The 21,957-nt window shown below is 47.3% G+C and overlaps 1 protein-coding gene across 1 annotated transcript in view; it reads right to left on the reverse strand.

The window, feature by feature from the left end:
- PNCK (pregnancy up-regulated nonubiquitous CaM kinase) overlaps positions 1-21,957 on the reverse strand; it is a 474,806-nt gene that overhangs the window by 287,178 nt on the left and 165,671 nt on the right. Inside the window, exon 2 of the mRNA XM_069645371.1 lies at positions 4,100-4,359. Coding sequence (XP_069501472.1) covers positions 4,100-4,176 — 77 coding nt within the window. The 5' untranslated portion in view covers positions 4,177-4,359. The remainder of the gene's footprint in view (positions 1-4,099; positions 4,360-21,957) is intronic.

Genomic DNA, 21,957 nt, shown 5'->3' on the forward strand with positions numbered 1-21,957 from the left:
TATTGGACATTTTTGATAAAGCATGATAAGTGTTTTTGTGTGGCTAGACTGACATTTTGATGCAGCCTGTGTGGACACGTTTTCATACCGTGGTATGGCATTTTTAATGGTAAAGACAACTGGAGCATGTTCTCACGTGGGGATACTCCCATATCTTGGCAGAACAAGCATGGGCATGTGTTCTTATAGTACTATTACTGGCATTATGCGCAAAGCAAACATGAGTATGCTCTTATTTGGGAATACTGGCATATGTTGGTGCAGCCAGCATGGAAAAGTATGGACACAGCCAGTGTGAAAATGTTTTTATACTGGCATATATTGTGGACAATGACATCATAAAAAGGTGTTGTGGAAAAGCCCATGTGCACTGTTGGTGACTTGTATCTGTTGGATTTTTTTCATGAGCTACCCTACAAAACCAATTACAAACTGTTTGGCTTTTTGCCCAATTTTTCTAATAAAATGTGCTGCAAAATGCACCATTTTAAGCCATTATGTTAAAACATTTCTTTATTGGTTTAGGCTCCCTCACTACATGTGGTCACTTTGGCATATTTGGGGGGAAATATGTATGCCCCTCTAATAAAAAAATGTACCAGCCGCCACTGGGATGAACAGCCAGAAACTGAAAAATGTAAACAATTCCTTGAGGGCAAAATTAGATTCCTGCAACCATTGCTAAAGAACAAAGGGAGCAGTTGCCTCCTTTCCCCCTGTACTGTGCACTTTTAGGAGATATTTCATCTGTTAACCAGACTGTCCTTGACTATCATTTGAAACTGAGGCATTAGTAATATCTCTTCTGTAAAACTGGCTCTTTTGAACTGGCTATTATTTAAAGCTGAGTTGGAAGCGATTTCTCTTCTTCTAAATACCACTTCTAACTGCACATTATTTGAAGCTGCTCTGGGAGTGATATGTGCTTTAGTTAAAAGAATGCAGTCTCTTGCTGAGTGCATAGGGCAGTTTTGCAATTGTTGAACACGAGTAAATTTTTTAGGATGTATATTAACTTGATGCAAAACTTCTTTTCTCTTAAACCTACTCTGAACATGCTTAATCTCGCAATTTATTTTAACCAGTTTGGTCAAATCTATTCAGCACCGGCTCAAAGTGTGCTCAAGGGGTAAAGCCGCACAAAAGCGCCCCCTGGTGCAGCAAATAAAGGGCTCCTTGCCTCCAGTTTTCATGACACTGAGCTGGAGGCTCCAGCTCAGTGTCATGTAAACTTAAGTATCGGTCTGGCCCAGTGCCTACTAAAGAATCACGCTGCGCCGGGTGGGGCCCTCAAACACACTTTACAAGAACCGCAGGGGGCTTAGCTCTGTTGTTTGGCTGATAGTTGTTCGAGCCCCTTGCTGTTCTGCATCTTTGGTGGGTTGGCGCGACTAGTGACGGACCCAGTACTCCTTTCCGAGAGGATCCTGTTGCACCACCAATCGTGACAAAAAAGGAGGGGTGTTTGGTGTCCCTTTAACTAGCACACGCGGCGGTGTGACGTCACTCCATCGCGTGTGTATCACAATAAATGGGGCATGTCATGTGAATTCTTCAGAGCATGCGTGGAGTCCAGACGTGAAGCAAAGGCTCACGATTCTTCTGTTGGCCGGGGGGTTCACAGTGCAGAGCAGCCTCCTACCATGGGGCCCCCTTCCACATTGGCGACCAGGTGGGCTGATGCAGCGTTGAGATAAGATCTGCGGCTCGATGAAAGAACTTTCTCTCATGCCGCAGAGCCGGCACGTGCAGCGTTTTCGGATGCCATTTTGTGCCGCACTGGTGGGGGAAAAATCTTGCACAGGGCGCTGGCAGACCTGGGGCCAGCACTTAATATAGGTATACTTAAACCAGTTGTTGACCCTTATTTGATGTGCAAAAACCTGACGGATTGAGCTGTGGTGGGCATGGTATGCGGCCATAGTCTTGTTCACCCATGATGTTCACTGTGGCCCCGGAATCAATCATAAATTGAAATTGGCAATTCCCCATCTTGAGCGGGATTTGCGGGGCCTCCCTGGCCTCTTTGTTGTCGAGTATAAGGTTCACAAACTCGTCGTGGTTGTATTGGTCCTGCGGTGCGTAGTAGGCCATCGCCTGGTCCTCTTGGTAGAGGGTCTCGGGCCTGTAGTCCGCAGGAGGATTGTCATATTCGTCCGTGAAGTGTCTAGGCTGTTCGGCCTGATCGTACGGTGGGGCATATCCTGCCGCTTGGTATTCATCCATCGCTCTGACGTAGCGCCTCTGCCCGAGGCCCTGTTGGTATGGTCTTGGCTGACTGTACTGCAGGGGCTGCGGCCGGAAAAGCATTCTGGGGGCCGCCTGGGGTCGCATCGGGGGAAAAGGTACGCCCTCCCTGCAAACGGAGTGAAAGTGTCCTTCTCTCCCGCAGTTGGTACATCGCTGAGACAGGGCTGGGCATGACCCCGAATGAGGGAAGGACATCCCGCAGCGGTAGCACTGTCTTTGTGGACGCGGGGTGGACGTCGAAAAGGTTGCCGGCGATCTGTATGGCTGGGGGCCCCTGTCTCCTTGACGGGGCGGTTGTATGGCGGCTACAAGTTCCCCCATGTCTGATTTAGGGTTGTTGGAGTGTCCCATGGCTGAGGCCTGCGCATCCACTCTCTCATGGATGCGGGCAAGTTCGCTCACCTCGGGCATGGTGAGCGGTTTTTTGAGTAGCTGTTTCTTGAGGGCGGGGGAGAGGCAACCTTCGATCACCCTCAGCCGAATGGCTTCCTCTAGCGAGAACGCATCAAATTGGCAGTTTGCCCCTTTCACTCGTAGGCGTGTGATGAATTCGTCGACAGTCTCTTGTGGGAGTTGGGTGCACTGGTTGAACAAATATCTTTCGTAGTCCCGATTGACCTCGATGATCAGCAGTTTGTCCAAAGCACCAATCAACTTGGGAAACGTGTCTTGGTCTGTGTCCGGAATAGCCTTCACAACCGTTTTGATTTGCCCCCTACCAGGTTGAGGAAAATGTCTCTCATGTTGGGGGAGTCTCCGTCGCCGGATCCTCTCACGAAATGACGAAAATCATCCATCCAGTCGGTCCACCTGGGGCCTTTGGTGGCTTGAGGAGTCATGGTGAACGGCGGGGGCAGGCGTAGTTGTATCGACTTCGCCACCCGCGGTAGTTGAGGAGAGCCCTGGCTGGACCCAGGGTTGGAGGGTGGGGTGCTCATGGCGCCTGGGAGACTGGGCCCGCACGTGTGTAGGCGGCGCGTGGGGCGAGGTAGTCGGGCCTAGAACGAGCCCACGTGCACCCGGCGTCCGGCAAAGGGGGTCCACCGCTTCTGCCGATTCAGGCCCCTTTCAGGCCAGGCGTCGAGGGGCAGGGTATAGGATGGAGGCGCGGGCGGGATCGCTTCCGCGGAGCTTCGGAGGAGGAGGTCCGGCGAGGCGGATCCGGCGGACTGCCGTGTTGCGCGGAGGAGGAGCAGGAGGAGGAGGATCGCTGGGTTGCCCACCACGCGGGAGTGGAAAGCAGCGGACTGCTGCAGGAGGAGGACTCCAGTGTGCGGGAGAAATCCTCGTCGCCAAATGTTGCCTAGGGATCTAGGCCTAATGAAGGACGCACACACGGAGAGATAGGAGGAACTTCTTTATTCTCGTACAACCAAGCAAGGACCGACGCTTACCGCGCACGTGCCCCATAACTCCCTTGCCCAGTCAAACTCCGCCTTTCCAACGGAGGGGGCTCATGAGCGTTAACCCGTTGAGCCCCGGGTAACACCCAGCCCCCTTTATCTCTGTCCCCTTATTTGCCCCCCCTTAATACTGTTTTCTATTGACGCCATTGTTGTCGTGCTCTACAGTCTGGAGAAAAGACTACTGCAAGGCAAGAAAATCGACCCAATATCAAAAGTTGAAGACCTAGTTGGGAGCTGTATGCATGGAAGTAGCGTCTATAATGTGCCGTAGCAGAATAGCAGAAGTAATGAAACTCAGCACTGTGCAGGAATATGATTTAGGCGGAAGTAGTTCATAGGCAATTATGCAAAAGTATGTTCTGCAGGTGGAACAGTATCAATGCAAGAGGTGCATTTATGCCGGAGCCGCAGAGGGCAGTACTTATTGCAAGAGTAGTACTCACGCGCCGAGTTTCTCCTTGATATGATAGACGGAAGTGATGTCCTCGGTTCTCTTCTTCCAGGTCTTTCCCAGCGGCATGGTACAGGCCGGCCCCCGATTCCTGACGGGCGGCGTGGAGTGGCAGAGGCCCGGCAGGGGTTCTTTGGCGACGCACGGAATGACAGCCAGGGGCTGCTTCGGGGGTTCTCGGGTGCCTGGAAGTATGACTGGGTGGGTCTGGTCCCGGGGCACTTGTGTTGCGGCGCAGTTGAACTCAGCAGGCTGAAACAGAAGACGAGTGCAAAAGGCGTTAGGTTCCCAGATTCTGGACAGGAAGCTCGCGCTTATAAACAACATTCGTCAACATTTCCCAGGGAGCAGCCAGGGGCGCAGAGAATAACCAGCCACTGCGCGCGACCCCGAGCCAGGCGAGGATTAACAGAGACAAGAGTGCGGGAGTGCGGAGGGAGCGCCGCACCCATGCACCCATCCCCTGCACGTCTTAACTAAACAGAGCATACACGGTCTCCGGTTTGACAACACGCCAAATTTAAGGATAGTGCTGAGAATGTGTTGTGAGGACTAGACACGCCCCTGCCAGTAGTGCGTGCAGATGGTCTGCACTGAGAACGAGTGCATAGCACAGAGCAACGGCGTGCGTGCTTGAGTTTAAAAATACAGCTCCATTTAAGGGCATGCGCTATTGCGCAATCCCCACCATTGGCCATATCGCCAGATACATTAATGGCATCTCCCGGCCTGCACCCCTAACAAATGAACCGAGTGGTGGTCGCCCTCCCCATCCCTGATAACGTTTCTGCGAGGCACCCTGGCCCCCCTTTTCCAAGCCTTTCCCTCCCCCCTCTGGCCTTTCTAACATTTCTGCATTCTGTTTGAATTGAATCCTAACACAGCAATTCATGAGTTGTGCCCCCCCCTCCCCCCTCATTGTAAGTGATACTACAGACGTCACTAGACAGATATTTTCTACAGGTTTGGTCACATACGGTGGGCCTTTTGCACCATTTTGTGTCCAAACCAATGTTACAGTCAGGAGGGAAAAGGTAAAGTGTAATGAGGAGCAGAATATTAGGTACGCATGGCCAGTGCTTTAAGTGGGGTAAGAAATTGAGGGGGGGGCCCTCGTTTGGGAGCGTGGCTTCCATTGTGGGCGTGGCCTAAAACGTGCACAAATCATTGTAAGGTGCGCAAACAAATATATAAATGTATGTGAGCATTTATATATTTTTATGCGTACTACTATGGTTTGTGTACCTTTCAAGCCTTATAAACATACCAATGTTACGTATTTCTATGTTTATAAAAAGGTGGCTTGAAAAGTGCACAAACCATAGTAATTTACGCACACTTGTGTGCTTACCTTACTATGGTTTGTGCACTTTTCAAGCCACCTTTTATAAGCATAGAGATTTATAACATATTTCTATGTTTATAAAAGACAGCTTGAAACGCAAACAATTCAAGGCATCTTTTATAAAGCGTTGAGGACGGACAAAATCCGAGGTGGCTTTGTCCATCGACAAAGCTTTATAAAAGATGCCTTGAATTGTGCACGTTTCAAGTGGTCTTTTATAAACATAGAAATATTTCTACGTTTATAAAAGGTGGCTTGAAACGTATACAATTCAAGGCATCTTTTATAAAGCTTTGCCGATGGAGAAAGGCGCCTCGGGCTCAGTGATCTCTGCTCAGAGCAGATAGATCAGTGAGCCCGAGGCGCCTTTCTCCCTCTGCGAACCCGCGGGCTCCGTGATCTAATCTGCATATTACTTCATGGAGCCCACAGGTTCACTGAGGGTCAGTGACCTGGCGAGGGCAAACAAAGGAACTGTAACTTCCCTGATGACCCCTCAGATGAGGGGTCATCAGGGAAATTACAGTGACTGACAGAAGTGCCAGCCAGCCTCAGCGACACTGTGCTTGGCTGGCACTTCTGTCAGCTAGCCTGAAATTAAACTGGCGGGCGCATCTCCCGTCGCGGCTGCGGCCGCGGCGGGTTAATGCATCCCGCCAATGTTGTGTGGGATGGGGGGCCCCGGCAGGGCCCCGGCTCAGTCCCACTTTTTGGAGACTGCCGGGGCCCTGCCCCGGCAGGCCCCGGCCCACTTTAAGCACTGCGCATGGCAAGTGGACACTGTATTGCATGTATTGACTGCATCATGGATGGATTTCTGTGTCCTGCCGCTCTCCGTGCTTTCTTCTGACAGTGTGTCTCAGCCCAAGAGCGAGTAAACAAAAGAACAGCACAGAGTATTAATTCATGGAGTCACAGTCCTAGTCTTTCTTCCACGTCCACATCCCAGTCACACTTCCTCTCCTTTATACCTCTTCCTATTCCATTGCCTTCCTCACACTAGTCCCTCTTCCTTGTCCTAGTATTTCCTGCCATTCCTTTTCCCTGCCCAAGTTCCTCTCCCTGCTCCCTCATCCTAGTCATTGTTCCTCACACTAGTATCTCTAGCTCAGGGCCATGTGGATTAACAGCAGATTTGGACTATGGCTTCCATTATTTATTTATTTATTTATTTATTTATTTATTCATTCATTCAGCATTTAGTTAAATTACAAACTTTTCCTTTTCCTTTTTGATCTCTTCATTAGCCAAGATATACAATACATTCAGACTTCCCAGTTTACTCCCTCTTCTCATTAAGATTAAACATCCATCTCTCTTAAAACTTTGCAGCTAGATCCACATTTCATATGGAGCTATCACGTCTCTTGGCTAACTACCGTCCCTGTCAGTCCATATCCCCATCCATTGACAATGCTGGCTAGGGCTAATGGAAGATGTATTCCAAAACATGGGCAGAGCCAAATATTGCAGACCCCTGCCTTAGCTCATCCTAGTACCTCATCCTTACCCTTCTACCTCTTCTTCTTAGTCCCCTTCCGTGAACCTAATCCTAGTCTCTCATTTTAGTCCCTCTTCTTGTCCTGGTCCCTCTTCCTTTTCCTCAACTTAGTCCTTCACCCTAGCCCCTCTTCCTCACCTTACTCCCACTTCTAGTGCCTGGCACTTTTTTCTCTCTCTCGTCCCCATTCACAGATCTTGTCCCACATCTGCTTGCTAGTCCCGCTTCCTCAACCCTTTTCATTGCCCTAGTCTATCTTCCTCATCCTAGACCTTCTTCCTTACCCTACTCCCTCTTCCAAGTCCCTCTTGCCTTGTTCTAGTCCCTCTTTCTGATCCTAGTACCCCCTCCTCTACCATGTCCTAGTTGGTTTTACCCTTCATCCAGGGCCGGCCATAGCTGTGGCAGTGGTATCCCACAACAAAATGTAGTGTCCCCTCCCCCCGAACCCCCCCTAACTGGGTCCCTGCTGGGGGAGGGAATATCGAGGGGGACACATTTCTAGTTGCTCAGCTAAATAAAGGACTGCCACAAAACCAGCAGCGGCGCTCTATTTAATTAAGTGCTTAACTCACGCTCTCATGAAGGAGCGGGGATTTAATCACTTCAATAAAGCGTGGATGTCAAAACAGCATGGGTCTGCCTTTCAAAGGCTGCCCAGTGCTGGTTTATCATTGGGGCCCCATTGTAATAAAAAGCACCCGCTCTCCTTCTGTCACACCCAGCGCCAGCAGGAGAGCGGGCGCATTTCATTGAAACAGGGCGCCTACTGCACCTTCACCCACTATGCCAGTTGGGGGGAGCCCATGAAAGATGATATGACTTGTGGCAGGTGAGCTAATGTAGTGCCCTGGGAGGTCACCCAGGTAGCCCGGGCTTAAAGCCAGCCCAGCCTTCATCAATCAGGGGGTGGTGGGATGCTGAATCACCTGGCAGTAGAGATGCCATTCAGTGGCACATACTACAGCACCAGTCAACCTTTCTAGGTGACTCACTGGGCATTTGGTAAGAGGGTAACAAAAGGGCCACATGAAGTGCCTTCCCCGGGAGCTGAGAGGATAGTCCACAAATAATGTGTGAGTAGTTCTCAAAATTGCAAGAGGGTCCCAATGAGTTGCAGAAGTTACTTAGTTGATTTAAAAAAAGGCATATATTAAGAATTGAAGAGCCAAGTCTTTGTCAGCCTTTGTTCACATTCAAATGGGGTGGCAATTTGTGACTATCGGTGGTTCATGACATGCGTAGAAACCAAAAACTAAAGAGAAACCTTTATTCGATCTGTGGAACTTAAAAGCGAAGAAAGGCCATTGGCCTTGTGGAAAATGTGAAGCGGGCTAGTTGACATCTAACATGGAGGCAAGAATCGGCCTCTTAGTAAGCTTTTGAATGATAAAAGCACATGCATTATTTATGGGATAATTTGCTCTTGTGATAGACAGGCAATTTGCAAACACCTTTAGTAGAACATTACTTGAAATACAATCATACTGTGGATGATATGAAATGCTGCATCTTCAAAAAATGCACCCCTGATACTAGAGGTGAACATTAACCATCTTTGGATGTATGGCCTACATTCCTACAAGGAGGGTCTGAATGATCAAGGAGCATGGCATTGCTGGGGCTGTGCATGAGGGCGTATGGACCCCATTCAGTTATGCACTTCACACATTGCAAACACCTTGGGGTTGAGGTCTGTTTGATATTTATTGTGTTGGTTTGCACCATTGTATTGTCATAGATTGTGCTTTGCCACACTTGAGACTGTGGAGCAAGCCGAAGTTAGTTTCTTTTTCTACTTAAAGATGGACTCGCCACTGTGCACATTAATGGAGTAAATAACAGTGGCGGTGCTACTGAGTTAGGCGATAATCCTTGTGCGGTGAGTGAATAGGTGATGCACGCTTGCAAACGCCTATGTGTGTGATGCGGAAGCACATGCATTGATGCGTGTACATCTGCGCGCGAGTAGCAAAAAGATGGTGCATTCCCGTGAATGCAAACAAGAAAGCTGTTGAGGCGTACACATCAGCGCGTGCTTTTTTCGATGTTTTGGATAGTGGTGATTGTTACAGTGAATTGTTCTTTCATACGCAATTGCTTGCATTAAAATACATCATCTCCACCATTCGTACATGGAAGATCATTGTTTAATCTATTTGAGAATATGGCATGCTCATTGACTGCTAGACTAAGTGCACTCGTTTATTTTCTCATTAGATTTGGGGGTGCCAGAGCTATGAAGGATGCATGATGCTTGTGTTTAGAGTTGTAAATCAAGAGTGAAGTTGTCTGGTGGGCCTTTTAGTCGTTGGGTGAACTGCTAGTGCTGTTGTCTCATGGGCTTATTAGTCACTGGGTGGACTGCTAGTGCTGTTGTCTCATGAGCTTATTAGTCACTGGGTGGACTGCTAGTGCTGTTGTCTCATGGGCTTATTAGTCACTGGGTGGACTGCTAGTGCTGTTGTCTCATGTGCTTATTAGTCACTGGGTGGACTGCTAATGCTGTTGTCTCATGGGCTTATTAGTCACTGGGTGAACTGCTAGTGTTGTTGTCTTATGGGTGTATTCGTCACTGAGTGGACTGCTAGCGCTGTTGTCTCATGGGCTCATTAGTCACTGGGTGGACTGCTAGTGCTGTTGTCTCATGAGCTTATTAGTCACTGGGTGGAGTGCTAGCGCTTTTGTCTCATGGGCTTATTAGTCACTGGGAGGACTGCTAGCACTGTTGGCCGGTGGGCTTATTATTCACTGGGTGGACTGCTAGCACTGTTGTCTGGTGGGCTTATAGCCACTGGGAGGACTGCTAGCACTGTTGCCTGTTGGCCTTATAATTCACTGGGTGGACTGCTAGCACCGTTGGCCGGTGGGATTATTATTCACTGGGTGGGTTGCTAGCACTGTTGTCTGGTGGTTTTATAGCCACTGGGAGGACTGACTTCACTGTTGACTGGTGGCCTTATTATTGACTCGGTGGACTGCTAGCACTGTTGGAGATGGGCGTTTTATTCACTGCGAGGACTGCTACCACTGTTGGCTGGTGGCCTTATTATTCACTGGGTGGACTACTAGCACTGTTGCTGCTGGGTTTATTATTGACTGGGTGGATTGCTAGCACTGTTGTCTGGTGGGTTTATTAGTCACTGAGAGGACTGCTAGCACTGTTGGCTGGTGGGTTTCTTAGTCACTGGGAGGACTGCTAGCACTGTTGGCTGGTGGGCTAATTAGTCATTAGGTGGACTGCTAGCGCTGTTGGCTGGCAGGCTTCTTAGTCAATGGGTGAACTGCTAGTGCTGTTGGCTGGTGGGCGTATTAGTCACTGGGTGGACTGCCAGTGCTGTTGTCTCATGGGTTTATTAGTCACTGGGTGGACTGGTAGCATTGTTGTCTCATGGGCTTATTAGTCACTGGGTGGACTGCTAGCACTGTTGTCTCGTGGGCTTATTAGTCAGTGGGTGGACTGCTAGCGCTGTTGGCTCCTGGGCTTATTAGCTATTGGGTGGACTGCTATCATTGGTTTTTTATTATTTCTTGACCATGATCATGACTTTGTTGCTATATCATGGTTACAGGATTGAAGTGATCATGCCCTGGGTGAGGATTTTCCCAGTTATCAATGTAGCATTTTCATGGTAAATATGATTTTTTCTATATCACGATGAATTACATTATTTCCACCTAGTTTACACTTTGTTAATTCATGTATTCTTTATTTTATTGGGTTGGGACCCTGTTGTGAGAGTGGTATTGCCAAAATTGAATCTGGATCAAGATGTGGCCTTTATGTACTAGGCAGATATGTCGTAACTAGTTGCCATCAATGCTAGTTATAGAATTGATGATCAAATATATTTTTATTTCTTCAATTGCTTTGACCACAAATATTATTTATATTTTTTGATTACATATCTCTATGTGTTATTAAACGCTTTGTTCGTCACTGTTTTTCATTGTTTCATTGTATTTAGTAATTTCAAGATGATATGGGAGGTTTTAAAGTTTTTAGCATTTTTCATAAGGACTGTTTCTATAGTTGTTTATTTTATTGTGTGAACTCAATTTATTATAAATTGTATAACCAATATAAATATAAGTTCATAAATTGTGATTAATTGATATATATATACTCACCAGTTTCTGATCAATGCTACATAATGTATCTCATGGAACTTGCTTATCTCTATGGCACAAAAACATTACAATTTTCTGGGTGATAAAACTGATTGGGGGTTGCATCATAACTGGCCACTGGCAAGAGGGCTGCAGTACATCTTCTGGGTGCATCCCAGTCCTGTGCTTGTTGTCATATCAAATGGTACCGCACAAATGTTGTACCCAACTTGGTCCCGGAAGCACAGGTTTATTGCACAGAAGCAGCTGATGGGATATTATTGTTATTTGTCCTGTAGCATGACGAACGTTCAGACATTTGACTATCTTTCTGGAGCAAGACAAATGCAAACATGCTGACATTTTGCACTTTCATATCAGATAAAAGAGTAGCTTTGTTTCTGTCCCATCTCGGCAACTGTGGCAATCTCCTTCTCCTTCTCTGTATCACGAGTTTCCAACTTCGATGGGTCACCCCCTTTAACTTGGTTGTAGTCATTACATTCAACAGCATTATCCCGATACTTATCATCAGTGGATGGGGGTGGCACTGGTGAAGATCAGGAACATCCCTTATCCTGGCTCTCAGCACTTGTTTCTCCTGGCTCATCAGCAGGTATAATCTATAACCCGACCCCCTTCTACCGCATTAAGAGTGGACTGAACTTTCTCTGCATGCCTCCCCTGGGCACTTTTATGTGCTCCAGCCATGTTGAAAATTGTCATTTCACCAAAGCCATAAAATGATGGCAAGGACTCCGTTCCAGCCACCGCAGGCACTTTCTAGCCTCAAAGGCATTTTAAGTTGTCTTATCCAGAACTTTGAATGCTACTGGTATTTGGCCTTGCCACTAAACAATGGCATGGCCAGTTACAGATACTGAATATAATCTACCTCTTCCTACCAAGAATTATTATGATATGATATGATGGGTTATTTATAACGCGCTTAATACTCAGAGGTTTCTAATCGCGGACCTGGGGTTTGAACTGGTGTTGCTCCCTGTAGTTTCGCTTCCAAGGTGAGCATGTTGACCCTGAGCTATCCTCCCTTTCCCTGTAGCTAGTGTGTGTCTGGCCTCTAAAAGATCACACTACTCGTAATAAGCACCGAATATAATCTCTTCCTTCTGACCAAGAATTATAAAACCTTTTCTCTGCCACCAGTATTGGGTCTAACCACTAAAAGACAGAACCATCACTTACTGCCACAGAATGTAATTTCCTTCTGATTACTAAGAATTAGTAGTTGTTTCTGTGCAACTAGTATTTGGTCTGGCTACTGTTAGGGTGGTCAAGGAGGGTCCCCATTATTATGAGGGATTCATGTTGCGCACACCATATTGATGATAGAGGGATGGCAGCGAACTGGGGCATGGTTGCAAATTCATATGAATCGAATGGAGTTCATTATATGTTACTTTTAGTGTTACAATCGTTTAGAATTTATACATATTAGATCTTCATGCACGTAGAAAGATACAATATTAAAACTGCAAATGCAACATGAACACAATCCACACAATGGGTGCTTTGCTCCACAGTTAGATGTTGCACATGGATTCTAAGTAGCAGGGACATTCTTGATGGAAAGCCTCAAAGAATTCTAGGACTTGCTATTTGCAACTTCACAGGCAACTTATAGTTGGTGTGCTCTCTAAAAGACAGTGCACTGCTTTACAGCCACTGAATATGATTTGTTCTCCAGCCTATCTATAAACAATTCCGTGGTGTTCGAATTGTCACATGCACTAATGTAGTCCAAGGTGGTCACTGGGAGGTAGGAGAATCAGTAGTGATAACATATAGGGCACTTTCTATTTTAATTTGCTACATCTCACGAATCCAATCTTAATTTTCTAACTGTCAACTAAATGCTTTTTTTTAAATGCTCAAAGTGAAACATTTGCCTCACCTACTCTTGCAACCTCTGCCTAACAAGACCCATCCCAAAATCAAACCTTGCATGCTATATTTATAGTATTTTAGTGAAAACAACTGAAAGCACTTAGCCCAAGCCTCTGATCAAGCTTGGAACAGCTCGATCCGTCCTGAATGTACAGTATTGGGGATTTCGGTTTATGCCAGAACACATTCAGGCTAAGTGCACAAACAGATCCTAGTTTTCCACAATACTCAGTCAGCTGACGGGGAAAACACAGACAATTGGTTGATGACACTTCGCCTACCGAAGTGCGTGCTGAGCAGGGGTGGACTGGGAACCACAAGAGACCCTGGAAATAATTTTCATCAAAGTGGCCCCATATTACACATTTTCACCAAGTCCAACTCTTTTCCTATGGGAAAATGTGGAAATACCACATAAAAGAGGCCCAGCGTGCGAGACGTACCGGGAAATCGGCAGGGTTCCCAATAGGCCAGTCCAGCCCTGGTGCTGAGGAGGGGGGCCCGAGAAAGACAGGAGGCCATCCCCTCCCACGGGGCCTCTTAGCCTATTTCTTGAAAGGGGCTGTAAGTGACAGTGGTGGCCACTCTGCTGAGGTATGCATGCCCACTGCAGTAGGCTGTGCTTCTGGGGAGGGTTTGGTAGTGGGAGGGGCCCCTTGCCTCTGGGATGTGCGCACTCACCACTTAAAATTGAGCGGCTAAGAACAGTTGGTTATTGAGCAAGAATAAGGGGCCGATCACAAATCTGTACCGTGTTTTTCCTTGAAGGATTGAATTTGGTTTCAATGCTTTTCGGGTATTGCACATTTCATGCCTCTCGTGTCTTCTATTCCTACGGTCCTCTGGAAGCCCTGGCACTGGGCAAGGTGGCACGCCTATACTGTCCAAAGCACTCTAAGGTCTCTATAAGTAACAGCAAGACATTGATTTTTATTGTGCAAAGAATTTCTCACAAGTTTACACATTCTCTCGCCCACATTTTCTGGTTCTGTCTATACTTCTTTTTTAAAGAGATGGGAAGAGCGAACATAGTCGAAAGTCCAAACTGAGCCTTTTTTGGCCCAAAAAAACGTCAATTTCACCTATAATATTTACCTGGGCAAAAAAAAAAAAATACACAAAAAACATCAACAAATCAAAGTTTGGAAAAAGAAGCAAAAAAACGTTTTGTTGGAAAATGAAACCAATCAACCAAAAGGAAAGGGATTTACTATTTACAAATCCTCCCAATTTCCCTTTCTGGTCTCGGGAGGATAGCTCAGCGGCAAGTTGCTCGCCTTGGAAACATGACATGCTCGCCTTGGAAGCATGACGACACGGAGCAACACAGGTTTGATCCCTGGGTCCGTGTTTAGAAACCTCTGGGTATTAAGCACGTTATAAATAACCTATCATATCATATCAAATAACACATTATCGGATTTTCAGTCTTGGCAAAAAGAAACTGTCTCCCAGGTGAGCAGTGTTGGCAGCACTGACGTAGTCATTTAATTTCAGTTTAGTTGGAGAGCAGGCATGCCATGTAGTGTGAACTAAACTAGCCCTTCAGGCCGTGCTAAGAAGGCACTCACTTTGAGTTACTCCCCTTTGCCCTAAACCAGGAAAATACCCTTAAATTTCTGAACAGTGGTGGCCGCTTATTTATGGCGGGGTGGGGGGGGGGGGTTGACTTCCCCACTGAAGCGGAGAACACTGTGTTCACTTATCTGTTCTCTGTAATATGTTCGTTTTTGAGCAGCGGACTAACGTTGCGTTTTGAAGTCTTTGTGGCTGGGCCTGCCACACAGACATAGAGGGTTGCGTCCCGTTTTTTACCCATTTCTATTAGTGTCAAACGCACTTTACGTAAACCATTCATAATCCCGGAGGCTGGCGTGGCGCTAGAGAGGTGGGTCACTGATCATCTGACCACCTTTTACAGTAAAGCACATAGCAACAAGTTTACTGAATGTTTATTGGCTGTTTGCTAGCCAATGATATTCATGAGGCGTGCCACCGTCTCACCTCACAGTTGAGAGCAAAATGAGTTTTTTGGAAACACAAAAGTAAATCCAGGGACATCATTTCACCAAAATGCTAGGGGTAGCGGAAGTGACTTCACACAAACCTTGACCGCTGATGACATCTCAGGAAATTATGTCATTTGAGCTCACCCTGAAGTGACATCACGGGAAGCGATGGAACAAAACCTTTCACCCCTCGACAAAACAGGATGTGGCATCACATAGCATTGTCTCTAAGTACACTACGAACAATATGGTTATGATATCACTGTAAAGTGTTATACATTTCATGCAAGAATGGATCACCATATGTATCGTTAAGATCAGTGTGTATAGGCCCATATTACCAAATCACTGTGAATGCAAGCAGACGTCCATGACCAAACGATAATGATGTGTTATGTAGCACTTACACTAAAGCGCTTCATATGGAACAAATATACATACTATATCACCCAACCTGCGTTGGTACTCATTTATCAACCTCAGCAGGATGAAAGGCTGAGTTGACCTTGTTGGGATTCAAACCTACAATATGCAGATCACACACATTGCACACATAGCAGCAGCCTGCGTTCAACCCACTGAGCTATCTTACCGTCTATAGCTATCAGAAAACCAGCCACTCCGGTAAAGAAGAGCCACATGCTGCTGGCCACAGTTCATGAGCCTCAATCTAAAAAAATATATATATTTCTTTTAGGGGTAGCAAGAGAGACCTTAGGGGTCGCAGATGCAACCCCTAAATGACGTCCATGAGTAAATCCCGTTCCAAATAGGGGCATTTTCCAGCTCAATAAAGAGATACAATTTTCAATCCACCAAGACATCTTTCATGTTAACTTGGCACTGAAGAATCAAGTCTGCATTAGCAGGGGCAGACATGTGCACATGTGAAAGGCATGTCTGCACATGCGCATGGTGGCCTGGCCCGGGATTGAGGCTGGGGTGGCGGGCACAGCCTGAGCTTTGAATTCAGTCCTCACCACCTCTCCGATTCTAGAAGCTCTACAGAAATAATGCAACCTTGAAGCCCCCGTATGACTGGCAGGAGACTGCGATCACTCTGAGGCCAGAATCTGCTGTCAGTCAGGCACACATTCAATATCCATGATCTGTTTTTCTAAGCCAATGGAAATTGAATTTGTGCTGTCCACGGGTGGGCTATGTGCCACCAGAAGACCCTAGTCCCCCATGCGAGCCAGAGCCATTTTGAGGTGGTTAAAAATGGTTTGCCGCTAGGCAGACTGCACCTGACTGCCTCGTTCAGACCCAGGGAGGAAAAGATTGTGGAGTCATGGGTGTCCTTTTTGGGTGGGACAAAGGTGTTTGTCCCCCCCAACTTTTGTGGAACAGTTTTGTCCCACACATTTGGCAGGGATCCCTTTCATTTAGATGCCATGTCCCCCCAACATTTCCAGCAAAGTTACTCTACTGCGTGGAGTCAGGTGGCGTATTTGGGAGAAGTCTGGGCAGACAATTCTTGTTGTTTGCATAAAGGCTGGGAACTGCGGCGTTTGAAATTAAGATTCAATGAGCAGGAGCTAAAACCAGCTCCTGGTTGTTGGGCATCACAGTAGGCAAGAGCTACCGCTGGGTAACCAGGAGCGAGTGCACAGAGCCCTGCAAATCAAACTTCCACATGAGATGCACACTTTAACTATTTGCTCATCAGAAGCGTTGCTGCGGGGGGAACTGAGGGGGCTATAGACCCTGGTCTTTTGGTTGTAGCCCCAGATAGAATCTCAGGGGCTACATCCAAAAGGCTAGCTAGACCCCAGTCCCGACAGTCCCGGCATTAGCATAGCCCTGGACTTTTTCCAGATCTAGCAACACCCCTTTTGCTCATTGTGCATGATGCATGATGATTACACGTTTACTAGATGTACCCTAAAACTTAACATTCTCAAATACTCAAAATTAATGTCACATGTGCATGTTTGTACTACACAGTAGCCTCACCAAATGTGAACCACAGCTGGCCCAACGGACCCTGCCCTGCCCCCGCGCCTGTCGGAAGATTGCTGCCTGCTCATTTGCAGAGAAGACCACCCAGCACCGTTTCCCTCCGAGGCATCTTTTGGGCGCAGCATGTGGGAACATGGAGAATGACTGCACCTATCCCGCCTGGATCTTAGGGAGAATCGCCGTTGCGCCGGCAGAGTCATCTGCGCATGCGCCTGCGCCCCGGGAGCAGGCTCTTCCCGATTCCCCCCTGTACAGTTCGTGCTCCAGTGACAGCCAGCGGCAGTAAGTACAATGCTCACCTGCACGTCTATTTCCGAGGGAAGCACAGGGCTCTGCCAGCCATCCTCCAAAGCAAAGTGTGTTTATTAAATACAGGGCTTTTTGGGCACAGCCTTTGCAAGTAAGCCCATGTTGAAATTTTTGGGTAAAACCAACCCAAGCGTGTTCTTACAAGGCCAAATACTGACATGTTATGACAAAGCCACCACACGTGTGCTCCTATGGGGTACACACTGGCATGTTGCGACAAAGCAATCACAAATGTTTTCACACAGGGGCAAATGGATTCTGCTGTACACTGTGCCCAAGGTTGCAATGGCCGACGCAAGAAAATGATGATGGCGGGTTTGAGCAACAGAGCCATAAATACGACAGCCATTCCCTGAGAGAGAGAGTGCCCAATGACTGACAATGGAACAGAGTGTTTCTGGGCATGCATTGTCCATCTGCAAAGAGACGCTCCCCCTTGGGTGGGGTTCCGTGGGCTGTCAGAAGGCTCTTCGCTCCGCCCTTCCTGCACTGCAGCAGCAGAGTCAGATAGGCAGGCACCTCATTTGTCATTGTGTTATTTTAGGAGTTACTATCCCGCACTTGTGTGCTGGCACATTAAATAGCCCTACTTTTTGGCTGCTTAAAGCAAGCGCACAGATGTTCCTCATATCCAGAGGTTCCTGACTAGTGCTTTTTAGCGTGGGCATAGGTGTGCATAACCAGGGATGTGCAGGTTTGGGGCAGGCCATGTTTTCATCAGGCCATGGTACCCTACTAACCATCCCTCCAATGCCTAGAGATTTCCCATCCCACACTAGGAAGGACAACAGCACCATGGTGGATCGAAGATCATGCGTGTAGCGTGAGTTCTCTGAGTACTCATTGGCTTTTAGTGTATGAGTGTATGTTTATTTGCATTTGCCTCACAGTCCCTCTAGAACGGGGACTCAGCATTGTGGACGTCTACCAATCCAAAAGCCTGCTCCAAATGTGTGCATAGATATTGCGGGTCTCCCAATCCCAAGCCTCGTTGCAAAAATGAGAAAAGTATGAAAGGGAGGATACAGAGATGCAGGAACAACAAAGGTAGGAGGCTGTTGGGGGATTTGGAGTGACGAGAGCAAAGAGGAAGGCAGAGGAGAGAGAAAGGAGATGTTGGCACATAACGAAGGAGAGAAAGTGCAGAGGAGGAGATGAAACATTTAAGGAGAGAGACAGGAGGAGAAGAGGAGGTGAAACATCTAAGTAGTGAGAAGGGAGGAGAGAGGAGGAGAAGAAACATCTATGGTGAGATAATGGAAGAGAGGAGGTGGCATATCTAAGTAGTCAGAAGGGAGGAGAGAGGAGGAGAAGAAACATCTATGGTGAGATAAGGGAGGAGAGGAGGTGGAACATGTAAGTAGCACAAAGGGAGGAGAGAGGAGGAGAAGAAACATCTATGGTGAGATAAGGGAGGAGAGGAGGTGGAACATCTAAGTAGCGGGAAGGGAGAAGAGACGAGCAGAAGAAACATCTATGGTGAGATAAGGGAGGAGAGGAGGTGGAACATCTAAAGAGAGAGGAAGAAGTGAAGCAATGAAAGAGAGAGAAAGTAGGAGAGGGAGAGGTGAAACATCCGAGGAGAGAGCAGGAGCAGGTTGGACATCTGAGGCGAGGGGAAGTACAGAACACGGAGCAGAGACATCTAAGAGAAAAAGGAGCACAGCAGGTAAAGCACCTGGAGATGAGTAAAGAAGATGAGAGATGAGATGGGCCCAGCAGAAACAGAGGAAGTTGAAGAGGCAGAAGGTGAACATTTGGAATCTAAGGAATGATTGGAGGAGGAGGAGAACCACCACCACAAAGGGAAGCAGGAACGTAGAAGAAGCGGGAGAGGAGAGGGAAAGGAATGAGTAGGGAAAAGTAGAACCAGCGAATATAGGTTGAGCATTGATCTGGTGGAGAAAGGAGAAGACCAGAAGAGTGAGAGAAGAGAAGCAGGTCCTGGGAGAAAGGAAAAGGGAGTGTAGCTCTTTAAGAACTGGACCGTAACATAGTCCTAAATTGGTGGAAAGGGGCTAGAGCAAGGTCTCGAACAAAGTCAGAGAACAGAGATGAGGGCAGATGATCCCTGGTTCAACCTGCAGTTGAGAAGATAAAATTCCAAGGTCACACTGGGGACAGTTGGAAAAACCCTGGGGGCCACCTGTTCATGTAGTGCAGAGGTCTGCACCCAGTGGCTCTGCAGATGTTTTGCATTATGACTCCCAAGATGCCTCGTCATTGACTCTGCTGGCTAGGGCTGATGGGATTTGCAGTCCAAAACATCTGGAGGGCTACAGGTTGCACACACCTGATGTATTGTCTGTTGCCTGACCCCGTCACATGACCTAAGGCACTAGGATTGTGGAACGTTGTTTCTGAGTCCAGGAGGATGAACATGAGGCCTTTGCGACCCCTGCACCAGCCAAGGAAGGTGTGCTTGGCACTAAAAAACTCAGAGAATGAGAGTGGCTGATTTAACAACAAGCTGAACTTGAACTATGCGAGAGAGGGAAGCACTGATCTCCACGGTGGGGGTGTGGGCTGTCTGCCCGCAAATGTTTTGTTCGCGGGTGGACTGCCTGCAGTGTAACTGCTCAGGCCCCTGTTTTGACAATTCATTAAAAATGGGAGGCGAGCAATTTCTGCCCCCCTGCCGCCAACGTTATGGATGCGGAGACACCCCTGCAATGCCTGAGGTCGAAGGTATCGAACATGGTGAGCAGGGCACCCCCCTCAACCCCTGCTCATCATGTTTGGTATTTTAAGGCCCAAATTGATCGCAAAAATTCGAACTAATGGTAGTGACGGAAATACCGTCAAGTCTACCATTCGTTCAATTTTTTTTGGATCAATTTGGGTAATACCCTGCGGTCGTATAGCGAGCATAAGGTTCTGCCAGGGCGCTAATCTGGTTGTCAGGCAGTTTCTAACCCCTGTCACTTTGATCCAGTCAACCCCAAGCCCTTTGGAAACAGGAATAAAAGCGACTCAGAGGTTTTGCATCGGCTTTGAGGCATCTATTGATCCCTACCTGCTGATATCTGCCAGATGCTGCACCATCTCCTTTCCTGTAATCAAAGGATATCTGTAAAGTTCGACATACAGAGCTCTTGATGGTGCCTTGTGCTCTCATGGATTGTCTCTTTCCTGGTTAGTATTTGATGGACTCCCTTCTGAAGAACCCCAAGCCATCCCCGCTTGTGTTTCTTCTGTTGTACTCCCGCTGCTGATGACAGTGCTATGGGGTTGGTGTTGCTTGGGCTTATGCTGTTCCTTCAGCAGTTGTGTGGCTATTCCTCTGTTTGGTTCTTGTAGTTTCCATCATGGGTGGTGATGGATGGGGTGCAGTATATGCGGCCTGAAATGTATCCTACATTGGCTTTATTTGAGGTATGACCTTGACATTTGCTCTTCTATAGTGCCATAACATACATAATATATGGAAAACTGTGAATTAAATCTCAACAATCCATGTGCCCAGGGGTGGGTCTCCTAGAAAGCCTCCGTGGCTTTCCATAGAGAAAGTTTGAAACCTCTGCTTTTTAGAAACACATTGGGACACCTACTGCTGAAAGAAAAACAAGTAGAACCCTAGCTGTTACACAGTAGAAAATCTGCATGCATTTTAAGGCCGTACGTTTCATGGCCAGCGGTACCTGGTGCCCTTTCTCTCTTCCTCTCCTCTGCTGATGCACCTGACTGTTCCATGCACTGGTCACCTGGTTACCCTCTTAACTCGGGCCCAGGCTCCTGCTTGTCCAGTTGCCCTCGCACTGCCTCAGGGCTCCCCAGCAGTTAAGGGTCTGTATCTGCAATCCTACCGTCCCTTCTCTCTGCACTTATGAACCACCTGCTGGCTGCACTTATTGAGTTACCTGTACTTCTCCCTTCACCTCGCTCCTGGCACTTCTCCCCTCCCCTCTTCCCCACACGTGCGCAATCTGAATGACACAAAGCCTAGTAAGAGCGTTGTTTTTGGTCTCCCTTTGTTTCCCCTGCCTTGTCTTGTCGAACCTAGTAACACTTGTGTACAGGCGCTTTATAAATGCCATATCATATCATATCATATCTTGACATTCGGAGTGTAATAGTGATGACTGTATGATATGTCACTAATGATGGAACACTAATTCCACTCATTCTTTGTGAAGGCGCTTCGCTCACCCCCTCCCCATCACCTGCTTCCAGGTTAATTATGATTAATTTTAGTGGGTGCATTGTACTTTAAGCATTAATATTTGGCATTACTTGTAAATCCACATAGTGCCACATGAAGAAGTTACTATGAAACTGACTGCAGCAAAAATTCTACTGCAAACTTTACAATCATGTTGTGATGATGATAATACCAAAGGCTGTACATGTATTGTGTACACTTCACAGACTTACATTACACAAAAGCCACATACTGGTATATTCTGGCAAATTAGCCAGGTGTCCAAATTGTGAGATATGCCACAGAGTGGGGGCCTAATAAACTACTTTCTTGGCTATTAGGTGTTGCTTGCAACAACTATAAGTCGAAACTATTGCATTCGAGTACAGATAGGGAGAAATGGCATGTGAGGGGGCACAAACATCTTGTAGGTGTTGTTTGGTTATTAGCCCACCCAATAATTGCCCATGGCCATGCTCATCCCGTGGCCACTCACACCCAGTTCCTGCCCCTCCCCCCAAAACACCTCCTCATGGGAACTCTTTGAACTCGCTTTATGCAAGCC

Source organism: Ambystoma mexicanum, chromosome 2p (assembly GCF_040938575.1).
Source record: "Ambystoma mexicanum isolate Mex_15411 chromosome 2p, UKY_AmexF1_1, whole genome shotgun sequence".
In the NCBI taxonomy this organism is placed as follows: domain Eukaryota; kingdom Metazoa; phylum Chordata; class Amphibia; order Caudata; family Ambystomatidae; genus Ambystoma; species Ambystoma mexicanum.